Raw genomic sequence first — 12198 nt, forward strand, 5'->3', positions numbered from 1 at the left:
CTTGATGAAAGCTATCTTGGAGAAGATATATGCGCTGGCTCATCTGGCCATTGACGCGATCGCTGCTCACTTTCATAAGATTTCGTAAGGAGACAGAAGTTATGCCGATCATTTGGCACCAAACTCTCGTCGCCTTTGTGCAAGGGTACAAGCACGAACTAAGAAAAGGCAGATAAAAAGAGTCTCACGAGTAGTCAGGAAGCAAAATCACCAGAGCTAATTAGTCTTGAAATTGTGAAAGAGCTTGTGAGTAGCAGAAACTGTGGAGAGATGGGAGGATAATTCACAGTCAGCTTCTACGATCAACAAATAAATCGATCAAAGAATTGGTTTCGCATGCCAATGGAAGAAGACTAGTGAAGTAGTGATCATCTATATACATCCAATCTTGAGTGAACCTCTTCTTGTTTTGTATTAAATTCCAATTTATGCAAAGATATTATAATTAATCTATGTTTCGACGGAAAAGAAAGAAGCAAATCCAAGATACTAAAAATAGCAATGAAGTTTTGTCAATGTGGAAGCAAAAAAGAGCAGTAAATAACATATTTGTAATCAGAAAAACCAAAACCGCAATGGAAAATATATTTTTGGAAGGACATAGCGCAACCTCTGAGTACGACCAATGAACGAAGCAAATCTCCTCGCATCTTTGTAGTGATTATTTTATTACAAATGTAAAGCCATAATGAAAAACAACAAAAATCAAAACTCTCTTTTCACATGAGAAAGAGAAGTTAAAAGTGTAAGCTGGTTGGCAGCATAAAGGGGGGAGACAGAGTGTGTAGATAGTTTTGGACCTTTTGGTGATGTTATACTCAGATGCTACTTGAGTCTCTACCAAAGATGAAACGCCTCATCCAATCAGAAACAACAAGGACTCTCGTGCGCCAGCTCACTTGTTTACTGTTCCATTACCAAAACCATTTTTAGAAGTTTAAAATGATGAATGAAATAAAACTTCTAAATTGCTAAAAAAAAAAGAAGCAAATTAATGTTTGTTTGTTAATCTACCTGGCGTAGACGGAATACCAGAGCCACTGGCTGCTGTGTCCAATAGAAACCCAATCTCCTGGAAGTTCTGCCGCCGTTTGTTCCCCTCCCAATGGTGCAAATGATCCCAAATGCCTATACCTGTACCACCCTCCCAAAATTAAACCACACCGGACTTTACAATTTGTTTTACTTTATCTACTACGTATATATCGTAACCGCTGACAACCTGAACCAAACGGATCAAGACGGTTTCAATTTGGTCTTGCTACAGTCTACACAAACTCAGACTGAAACATCCTAGCTAGCTATAACAAACCTTTATACTTACATAAACTCACTAAACATGCTTACTAACATCTTCACAACACAAACACTACACTACACCTAAACCCCAAGTACACTACGAAGTTGCAGTGCCGTGTTATTGTAAGTCCCATCAATTTCCAAATTATTGTTTACTATTTAGAGTATTAATGAGAAACGCTTTCATATTCTTATTCTCTAACGTCTTAGATTTGTTTTGGTTTCGTTAACAAAAATCAAAAGATACTGATTCAAATTTTTTTGGAAGGGCTAACCTGAAGGGGCGGAAACGGTGACGACCTTCTCCTCTCATCCTAATGGGACCTTCTGGATTCTTCTCACACTCTTCCATACGATCAAAGCATTTTGCAAGGTATGTGCCTTGCTGCGCAGCAACCTAAAGACAGCCAACAACAAAATTATAACTCAACCAATAAACAATGTATGTGTGTGTTAAATAGAACAGATAATTCACCCAAGAATCCAGCAAACATGTGTGTTTATGTGTGTGCATGTGTTTCATTAAAGATGAACGAAAAGACTTAAATTCTAAAATTCACCTGTGCTGTTGCTGGAAGAAACTTCACTTGTGAATCAACCTGAGAAAGAGCCGATTTGAACTCTTCGATTTTCAGTTCGATGTTCTTCTTGGATCCATCATCAGCTTCGGCTTCCTTTAGAAGATCCGCAATGCCACGCATACGTTTACTCTTCAAGTAGAGCTCAACTTGAGGGTATCTAACACAAATGTCATCCATTGCCTCTTGAAACTCTTTCAGAGTCAGCGTCCCAGAATTATCTTTATCTGCTTTGCTAAAAATTGCAGAAACATCTTCCTGCAAGAGTAGACCATTGATATTCTTTGGTTAATAATCGAAAACTAACGCCCAGACATTGGGAAGAAGAGAGAGAGGATTATAATACCATGACTTTACGCTGGTTAATTGTTGCGCAATCACCAAGGGCATATATGTTATCACACCCTTCCACGCGAAGCCATTCATCAGTGGCCAGAGCACGTCTGTTACCCTGCAATTGCAAAGACAATTTCATAAACGTGTTTGCTAGAAAACGTTGAAGATTGTAGTGCGTGAGTTTAATTAAGCATATTACTTTACCTGACCAATTTGTTTCATAAAATCTTTGATTACAGGACGAGTTCCAATACCAGTTGACCAGACAATCATTCCATAAGGAATTGAGGAAACCTCTCCTCCTTTGGTTTTAGCAGATATGTCCTTCTCATTCACTTTGGTCACCATGGAGCCAAGTTTCACATCAATACCATCTCTGCTAAACTTTTCTTCGGCAAACTCAGTGATTCTCTTGTCAAACCTGTGAGAGAAAAGCAACACATGAATCATTATAAAAGTTTTTTTAATGGAAACATGAAACATATAAGATTGAACATGAAATAGAAGTTTTAAGAGGCAAGAAATTTCACATGGTCAGGATGTGATCTGCGGCCTCCAAAAGCGTGATTCGCACTAAATCTTTGGCTTTAGGATAGAGTGTGACTAAATCCTCTGTAACAAAATCATGCAACTCCGCGGCAAACTCAACACCTGTTGGCCCACCACCAACAACCACAAAATGCAGGATTCTCTTCCTCTCTTCTTCGCTTAGTTCAGGTAGACTTGCCTTCTCAAAGGAATCAATCACCTTTTTACGGATTCCTTGAGCATCTTCAACCTCCTACAAGCATACATTGGAACCAATAAAAAGCCTCAGAAATTTAACATCCATACAAATAATCAGCAGTTATATACTTCCGTATGCTTCTGACCTGTTAAAACTACCACTGCTTACAGAACAACATACTAAGGGGAAGCAAAAATAAATACGAGCCAAGATGACTTACTTTGAGAAAATGACAGTTCTCCTCCACTCCAGGTATGTTAAAAGTGTTAGACTGAGCTCCAGTAGCAATTACAAGGTAGTCATAGTCAACAGAAAATTCTTCTTTCTTCCCACTGCTAACGCCTTGTTTGGATCGGCAGAACACTTTCTTGCTAGCTGGATCAATCTTGAAACATTCAGCCTCCAGGTAAGACGTATCAACGTTCTTCTGCTTACCAGGAAAAGAAAAACAAGCAGATATCAGCAATTTTTCATCAAAAAATACCGAATTTATAAGCAGAAAAAGCCTCAATACATAAACTACAACCCATAACATTGAGGATTTTATTCTGTAGCAAGCAGAAAACGGAAAAAGAGAGACATTACTAGAGAAACAAATACCTTTCTGCCAATGTTTCGAATAGGCTCAACAACGCTGCGAGCTTCAACAGTGCCACAAGTAACGCTAGGCAGCAAGGGAGTGAAAGCAAAGTAGTTTCGAGGCGATATAATCTGAACCTCATACTGAGAGTTATTCAAATTCTTTAAGAAACTAGTTCCAGCCCATCCAGTTCCGAGCAGCACCACCTTCTTCTTCTTGGTTCCAACTTCAACAACACCGTTTGTTCCATTTGCCTCGGAGTAGGCTATAAGTCCTCCACCACTACAACAATCGTACAGTATAAACCATCAGTAAACTCTAATCTGAATCAAATCGTTGCGTTATACACAGAGAGATCACAAACAAGCCAACGAATGCTTAACACAGAAACAAAATCAGAGATCTGGAGAGATCCACAAACATTCACAGAGATCCAAGATAGTATGAGAATTGCCGAGAAAATGTAACGTATGATTCGAGAAACGTTATATCGAATCTGTTCACTACGTATGTACTACGTATGTACTACGTCGAGTTGCTTAAAATCAAAGCTGAAACAAGTTTAGAAACTGATAAATCAAACGGTCATACGTGCTAGAGGGAGATTCGAGAGATCACAAGGTGGAAACGAGAACAGGTAAGCATGTAAATGGAACATAGAGAGGTACGGATCGTAGAAGATGACCTGATCGTGGAGACGACGATGATCCTGGAGAGGGAAGGATAATCTTGGAAAGCTTTCGAGAATCGCTCGAAGAAACTGAAACTCCTCCTCATTTTCTCTTTGTTAGATTCAGATCGAAAAGTATTTCGCTAACGCCAGGAATCCTGGAAAAAGAAAAAATATCAGAGGGAAACGGTTTTGCTTTAAGAGAGAAAAGTAAAGGGATCTAGAAGAGAGGGGCCCCAGACGATTGTGACGGTGGAGCAAGTAAAGTAGTGTTTGGCGATCGTTTGGCTGTACACCTGGCGCTCGTGGAAAAAGTCTATGTAGTTCAAGTGATAATAAAAATAAAATAAAAAACAAATCGAATCCAGGTTGGGACTGGAGACGAATATTTCTCCATTTTTCCTTTTCTAAATTTACCAAAAATAAAAACCACTAACTAGTCCACCACTTCTGATGATAGGTTGAGTTAAAATTGTGAGTATTGTTTTGGTCACTAGTTAGAAATGAAAGCAGTATGTACGGTTTGAAGGGAAATCTTTATATCTTTCGAGATCATATGAACATATTTAATCAAAAAGAACATATATATACTAACCAACCACATTGATAAGCTGGCCTGATGTCGGATCTGAAGCATGCGATTGATAGATCTATCTTTCTTTTGGACCATTGAATTTGCGTCGTTCTCACTATATTTATTTAAACATTCTTCTGTTTTAAACGCCGTTATTATATCATGAACACTTGTATATTATGAAGCAAGAAAGTATGTAACAGAGACAATAAGCACAACCTTTATTGTGGATCTGGATTTAAATAATATATTTCTCAAACGATCTAGGCGTGGCGGCCAAGCCAGGCCTCTTTGAAGCAGACCATGTTATTATATTTTTTGCCCTTTATTTCAATTTTTGTTTCGTCGACAATTTCACATCTATAGCATACGTAAGTCCTGACGACGTTGATAAAAAGCCATCAGTTGTGTCGTTGACAATTTCCAGTTTCTTGTTTACATTATGATTCAGTTAAAAATAATAACATGACGAATCGAATAATACTCAGAATGTTGACCATATTGCCTAATAGTATAAAACGCAAACCTTGTTAACAAAGAGTACAAAGTGACATTTTCATATGCCTTTGTATACAGCAATCTCAAAAATATTACCAAGATTAATTTAGTTCTAAAAGTCGCGAATACTTAAAGTGTTTAACTACTTTCACAAATTTAATAGCCAAGTAATTATATTCACTAACAATTTTAAATACTGACTTTCAACGGATCTAAAATACGAGATTATTCATGTTTAATTGAAAATTAATAATTAAAATAACGCGTTTATAAGCTAATTTTTGGCTTAAATTATTTTGATTTATTTCACTAATAATTAGTGATTGTAGATCTAGGACTTCGCAAATAATTGTTGCTTATTAATATAATATTCTCAAATATTTTTATTTTTTGCACTCTTTGCATTTTTGTTCTTGCTTGAAAAACAGCCATAAAATATATATTTTACAATTTAATTCCATTACCTTTATTTAGGATAAATATTGTCTTTCTCACATGATTGTTTGATAAATGTAACCACATGTTGTTTATGACCTTTCTGCTAGAAAGACTGTGTGCATGATTGTATGTTTTAATGATATATTTTGATTGTGGTGGTAATAATAGCAGAATAACTAAGACGAATAAATTTTGTAAGGGTACATCCTAGTGTACTCGGTAGATTAGTGGAAAACAATGATATTGGTGGGTCATTCATTGGCTATTACGAAAGCTAAATTAAAAAAACAGTTGCAAGACTATAAAATCTGATAGTGAGAGCTTGTTGGGTCACGAAGACATTGTTAGCTGAAGAGTGACCCTCTCAATAAAGTATTATAACGCGATTAACCAACATATTTGATCTATTCTATTAAAAGATAATCATTCTGAAAAAATCTATTTATATAAGGTTACTGCACCCTTTTATTTAAGTAACAATGATTTGGTCTTATCATCTATTAGCATAATAACAAAATATAATCGTATGATTAACTAACTATATTTATTACGCCTTATCTAAACCAATAATATAACAACTTTATATTTGACAGACCAAAACATGTTCTACACGATAATATAGAACACAATACATGTTATACACAAGATACTATACACTATATAGTTTATTCATTGAGTCAGGACTCATGTTCATGACAGTTATCTGTACAATTAATCATATCACATGTATTCCTCTCTTAGACCCAAACTCCAAATGTCAATACTCTCATTCAATTAAAGACCAGATCATACCCTAACCTTGATGAAACAACACATTCATTCTCAATCTGCAGAAATGATTCAGAGCATAACCGTACATATAATGTATCATTTTGAATAAAACTTATCTGGTAAAATACTGTATCATTTTGAATCAATCTAATATGGCAAAATATTAGTGCTTAAATCGTTATATACCAAGTCTCTTCTTTGAGAGGGTTCTTAGTTCGTTCTTAATCTGAGAAGTTCGTTCTTTATTAATTCATTCTTATCTATCAAAGTTAAAGTCTGTTTTTAAGAAATCCGATCAAGTTTATAATAACCACGTTATCCTAACTATATATTGTTATAATATTTTCAAATTTAGTATTAACGACCATAAGTTATTAATTGGCTAGCATTAATTTCTCTAACCTACTTTAACTGAATAGATTTTCGAAACAATCTGTTCGATACGATTTTAAATACATAAAACCGAAATCTTAGAATACTTGATCTACAAGTTTCGTATTAACTACAATACATGATAATTTTCCGTGCAAAAAAATTATGTTACCTACTTTAACTGGATAAACATTATCGTGTAGAATTTATATTCCAATAATATTCTTTATTCCTCCAACTAAAAAATCATATCAGATCTTCTTAATATTCAACCCTAAATATGTGTATCTTGTGCTAAGAACTGACCTAAACCCGAAAAATTTTATGAATACCTATTAGATCCAAATTTCAAGGATCCGAAGGACCCAGACCCGAAAAATTGGACCAAAACCAACCCAAAGACCCAAACGTCCAGGCCTAAGTGTATGAATGAGCATTCGAGTACCCATTTGGGTACGAGTCAGTTCTTTAGGGTATTAGGGTTTTTGAGTTTTTGGGTAGGGTTCGAGTCGGTCATCCCAGATACGGATATGTTCGGTTCTAATGTATATGAACCTGAAAATAACCAAATAACCAATGTATCTGAAACATGTTTGTCATGTTTGTAATACCTGAACTGACCTAATTTTAAAATATAACTAATATATATTTACATTTGGATATCTTAGAATATTCATTCGGTTTTCGGTTTAGGTCAGATAATTTTTTTTAATCTGAATTCTTCGAGTCCTCGACATTTAGATCCAATTAGGTATTTGAAATATTTTCGGTTATGGTTCAGTTTGATTCCTTTTAGAATCGAGTCAGTACGAGTCCATAATTCAAATAACTCTAAAATACATGTAATTTGGGTACGTAATAGTTTAGCTCAATTTGGATTTTAGGAGCAAAAAAATAAATAAAAGTACCCGACCGAAAGACGAAAAATACCTGAAATACTAATTCGTATCCAACTTTATTTATAACCCAAACAAAACCCGCGTTTTTGAAGCGCGGATCAAAATCTAGTTTTTAATTATAACTAATAATTAAACATCAAGCAAACTAATTATTAGTATATTAACTTAATTTTCTTTTTAATAGTTATATTTTAAAATCGTTCATAGTATAACCATTATTCTGAAAACATAAATTTTCGAATAATGATGCATTGATTCGAATATATTATTTTATGGGACTTCTTCAAATATCTAAACATAGTAAAAATAAAATACCCTTTCAGTCACCAATCCTTAATCGATTGTCTTTTTGTGGAAATTAAAGACGGATGACCTTTTTTTTATATACAAAGACGGATGACCAGTATTAGGATTTGGTCCATTTGGATCTGCAAATATATGCCACAAAAACAGCATGTTACAATCCTATTTTCCCATTTACATTTCTTTAAATAATGTCAACCACAAAATAAAAAAATAACATTTTGGACCGACCATGTTGATTAGGTGGCCTGATTTCCACTATATGATCAACACATTTGTTTGTGTATTATTGAATGGTACAGGCCCGGGACACGTAATTTGGGGGTTAAAGTCCCTTTTATTAGCATTTGTTTAACCTGAAAAAAGAAGAATGGATGGTTCTACCGAACTCAAATATTCCGAATACGCCATTTTGTTTAGAGAGAGAGACCTCAATACCTCATGGGTCGATAATTTTGAACTTTTCCAGATAGTAAAAGTAGACAGTAGCTGTCGGTGTGGTTTGTATTAATATAAAAGAGCCAGAAAACTTTCATGAATATACTCTCTTTTCTTTTTATAATTTTCTTTTCTACATATACATGTGGAGAGCAATGCATTAAAGAGAAAACAATCCATTTTGAGCTGTTGAGTGAATATGCATATATGGTTAACAATCTAAGCAATAATTTTATCTGACACAATTTGTTCATATAAGCAAATTTTTAGATTCATTCAATGTGTTCATCTACATGTATATAGTAAACAATAGGATAAAAGTTATGAAATAGCAGAATTAAACAAATTTTTATTGAAAAGGACAAAATCAATACTTAGGGTACTCTGAAGTCTGATCACAACCCAAATGAATTATTTACAGATTAATATTTTAATCTTACAAAGTCTGCAAATAATTGTTATATTCACATGGATCAGTAAATATAATAAACTTGAATTTTAAATAGCTTCAGTGCTAAGGATTGAAGCAAAAGAGAACTCTATGTCTTCATGTTCTGCACTGGTTCCTCATTTAAACAATACCATAGAGATCTTCGACAAATCTGATTCACGACTAACGTTCTTCCTTCGAGTTGGTGCATTAGGAGGTTCAATCTCATCATCTTGATCACTCGTAGAATTTGAATTTGAATCTTCGTTGAGAGTAACTAATGGGTCTCGAAAAGACAGAGTCTTCTTAGGTGTGCTATAATCAAAATGCGACTTCTTTGCTTCTAAAACCTAAATTCATAAAAAAAATAAAAGATCAATTACTGTTTAATCAAAAAGATTATGATATTATGATTTGGGGAACTTACAGCATTTCTGATTGTTTTAGATACACGTTTCAGTCTGGCTAGGTCGTCGTGATCCACATGACAAAGTACTCGAATCTGCGAATTGATTTACCATAATCAAAATCAAATCAAAACTAATAATAATAATAATTTACAGAGAAATGAATTTTTAACTAACTTACCAAAATATCTTGATGCAGAGATTCAAGAACAGAGCTATTGGATTCTGTTGTTTCACTTTTAGATCTCTTCAACAGATTTTGATCGGAATTTGAAACGTTTTCTTGATTTGATTTCGATATCAGAATCCTTTTCCTCCCTAATCCTCTTGTGATCCTCACAAACCCTAACCCTGACGCTTCTTCTTTGCCGTGAAACTTGCTGAAACCTCTATTTGAGAACGCCATAACTCTCTCAGATAAACTGAGCCCGAAGCAAATCTAAGATATATTAAACAGAGGAAATAATAGTTTTGATAAATTAAAAGATTGTGTGAATCGTCTGAGAGAATCTAAGATTGAAGATATGTAATTTTAAATTAAGAGAGAAATGGAAGAGAAAAATTTAAGGAAGAAGAAGAGCTCATTTGATGAGCTTTATAATCTTCAGTTTCAGCGTAAGCTAATAAAAAAAAAAAAACTGAAGTATGACACATGGCGTTTTGTGATTGGGTTGTTTTGGTAAGTGGTGATCGGTCTTTTTCGGTTGGCTAATCTTGTTTTTCTCTACACCGCCTTTGTGTTGGTCGAAAATCAGGAATCACATGAGGTAAGGTTCACGGATTATTCGGTGTACCTTTTCGATTGTCGTGTGACATGTGCATTTAACGGTGTGTTTTGAAACTTAGTTGACTTGGGTCACTGAATTCTTCTCAAATGGAAGCTGACGGCGATCATGTTATTCTCCACGTGGGAATAAGTATTTTGTAAGGTTTCTTTTGTATTAAATTACAAAATCATCAAAGTTAGAGATTAGATTAAAGTGATTAAGTACAAGTCTAACAGTAAGATTTTACCATGTTTTTTTTATGATTTGGTTGATGTAGCTAATGAATTAGGATCTCATTCATTTACTCTCTTTTTCTTAAATAGTGAGTTGTGATATTTTGATATAGAACTAAATTCCAATAATAATAATTAATGTTAAGAAATGTTTAGATTTTGTATTTTTTCTGGTGTTAATGTTTTGTTCATTTACTGGATTAGTTGTAAAAATCCAGCAAAAATAAAATAAAATTACTAATGTGTTTATCATAATAAGTGCCATTTGTTTAGTAATAAGTGCTATGTAGATTTGTTCAATTTACAAATAATACTATTTTATAGTTCATACATAATTCAGCACAATTCTAATTTTATCCATATTTTAGCTTATTAATTAGAAAATAAATTTGTGTGTAATAATGAGGGTATATCAATCAACACTCTTTTTTATTAAGAGTGAGCTCATTCCAAAAAAAAATTTGATGATGGAACTAAAGGATTATAGATAACAAATCAATAGTAGGATAGGTGAATCAACAATTTAGAAAAAGTGACGTGGATTCACACAAGTTGACTCTATTCAACATATTGAAAGAAAAAAAGACAATGTTTTTAAAATCGGACTGGATACCGACTCGGTATAGCTACTGGTTGAGTGGCCGGATCGGTTCAACCAGTTGAACAGGGTTTTCTATTTTAAAATAAACATATATATAATCATATATTTACACTAATTAGACCTAAAATGTAGTTCTATGTATAATATATTATATGTTCTCTTTTATTAATTAGATAATAAACAATAACTAGGCCATAAGTTTATTTATACAGTTAACTAGTGAATACTAAGATGATGATTGTTTGTGTGGTTTCTAGATTTTAGATTTTGGTTTTTGGATTTTAGATTTTGCAGTAGATTTTAGTTTTTTGAAAAACATGAATGGTTACTTTAGATTTTGGTTTTTAGTTTTTGGTTTGGGGGAATTTTACTTCTACACTTTCTTTGGTACCTCATTTCAAATATACCACTAGTATAAAGACATTTTCATAAATACACTTTTCATTAATAACCAAAAGACCATACTAGCCCTAACCTTATCTCTCTCTCGCGATCCTCTTTTCTTCCTCTCTCTCTCGCGATCTTTTTTTCTTCCTCTCTGCCTCCGATTCACCGGAGATCCACCATCTCTCTCTCGCGATCTTTTTTTCTTCCTCTCTGCCTCCGATTCACCGGAGATCCACCATCTCTCTATAATTCCACCGGTTCTCTGTGGCTCACACTGTCGACTCCTACTTCTGTACAAGATTCCCAATTGGTATGCATCTAATTTCTCCTTTTTTTGTTTGTGTCGATTAATTTTGCGAAATTTGATTTTGTGGTTACTCTAGTCGAAATATCAAACAAGGTTGCTTTAGACTTCTAATCTGTACAGATCGATCTAAGATAAACAGTTTTGATTATGAAAACATTGAGTTTTTGACAACTTAAGACCCTTTATAACCCTTTGTAAATCTAAGTTATTTTGTAATGTAATTGATATGTTCAGTTCCTGAGAAGCCATGTTCAAGCTTATATGAGAGCCACAACCCTGCCAGCACACATTTGCTTCGATGTACAATGGTAATCACCATTTTCATCATTGACTCTTGTTTTTCTCTTAAATCTTATTGAACAATCATTGATATTTTTTTTGTTTCTTCGTGTGTCTTAAATTGCACAATTTGTTCCCTTTAGCAACTAATCTCCTCTGATTCCTTGATTGCGAAACCTCTGTTTCTCAGTTGTTGATTTTGTTCCATTTACTTTTTTACTTGCTCTCTCTCTCACATACAAAGACCATAGCTTTTCCACAAGTTTCGTGGCAGAAAATTTTCAGGCATTCTATATCAGATTTT

At 34.0% G+C, this 12198-nt stretch overlaps 2 protein-coding genes across 2 annotated transcripts; both read right to left on the bottom strand.

Annotated features, from left to right (window-relative positions):
• Positions 1 to 531: 531 nt before the first annotated feature.
• On the bottom strand, positions 532 to 4442 carry LOC106366865 (external alternative NAD(P)H-ubiquinone oxidoreductase B2, mitochondrial). The gene is made up of 10 exons (XM_013806534.3): positions 4206 to 4442; positions 3541 to 3802; positions 3161 to 3367; positions 2744 to 2994; positions 2418 to 2634; positions 2224 to 2328; positions 1860 to 2135; positions 1575 to 1696; positions 1015 to 1134; positions 532 to 906 (listed from the first exon to the last, which is right to left on the bottom strand). Exons 1-10 carry the CDS (start codon positions 4295 to 4297, stop codon positions 819 to 821), a joined length of 1740 nt encoding a protein of 579 aa, XP_013661988.2. The 5' UTR covers positions 4298 to 4442; the 3' UTR covers positions 532 to 818.
• A 4370-nt stretch (positions 4443 to 8812) lies between these two features.
• On the bottom strand, positions 8813 to 9905 carry LOC106364463 (F-box protein At4g05010). The gene is made up of 3 exons (XM_013804032.3): positions 9502 to 9905; positions 9341 to 9415; positions 8813 to 9263 (listed from the first exon to the last, which is right to left on the bottom strand). The coding sequence occupies exons 1-3, from the start codon at positions 9724 to 9726 to the stop codon at positions 9051 to 9053; spliced, it is 513 nt and encodes a 170-aa protein (XP_013659486.2). The 5' UTR covers positions 9727 to 9905; the 3' UTR covers positions 8813 to 9050.
• Between the last annotated feature and the right edge of the window lie 2293 nt (positions 9906 to 12198).

This window comes from Brassica napus, chromosome A9, assembly GCF_020379485.1.
Source record: "Brassica napus cultivar Da-Ae chromosome A9, Da-Ae, whole genome shotgun sequence".
Lineage (NCBI taxonomy): Eukaryota > Viridiplantae > Streptophyta > Magnoliopsida > Brassicales > Brassicaceae > Brassica > Brassica napus.

What these genes read in the sequence shown, in the direction of transcription:
- LOC106366865 (XM_013806534.3), bottom strand. Translation starts at nt 4,297, where the DNA reads ATGAGGAGGAGTTTCAGTTTCTTCGAGCGATTCTCGAAAGCTTTCCAA. An exon ending in TTATGAAACAAATTGGTCAG is followed by an intron (nt 2,329 to 2,417) that starts GTAAAGTAATAT and finishes TTGCAATTGCAG; the next exon opens with GGTAACAGACGTGCTCTGGC. An exon ending in TGGTATTCCGTCTACGCCAG is followed by an intron (nt 907 to 1,014) that starts GTAGATTAACAA and finishes GTAATGGAACAG; the next exon opens with TAAACAAGTGAGCTGGCGCA.
- LOC106364463 (XM_013804032.3), bottom strand. Translation starts at nt 9,726, where the DNA reads ATGGCGTTCTCAAATAGAGGTTTCAGCAAGTTTCACGGCAAAGAAGAA. An exon ending in CTCTGCATCAAGATATTTTG is followed by an intron (nt 9,416 to 9,501) that starts GTAAGTTAGTTA and finishes ATCAATTCGCAG; the next exon opens with ATTCGAGTACTTTGTCATGT. An exon ending in CTAAAACAATCAGAAATGCT is followed by an intron (nt 9,264 to 9,340) that starts GTAAGTTCCCCA and finishes TTATGAATTTAG; the next exon opens with GTTTTAGAAGCAAAGAAGTC.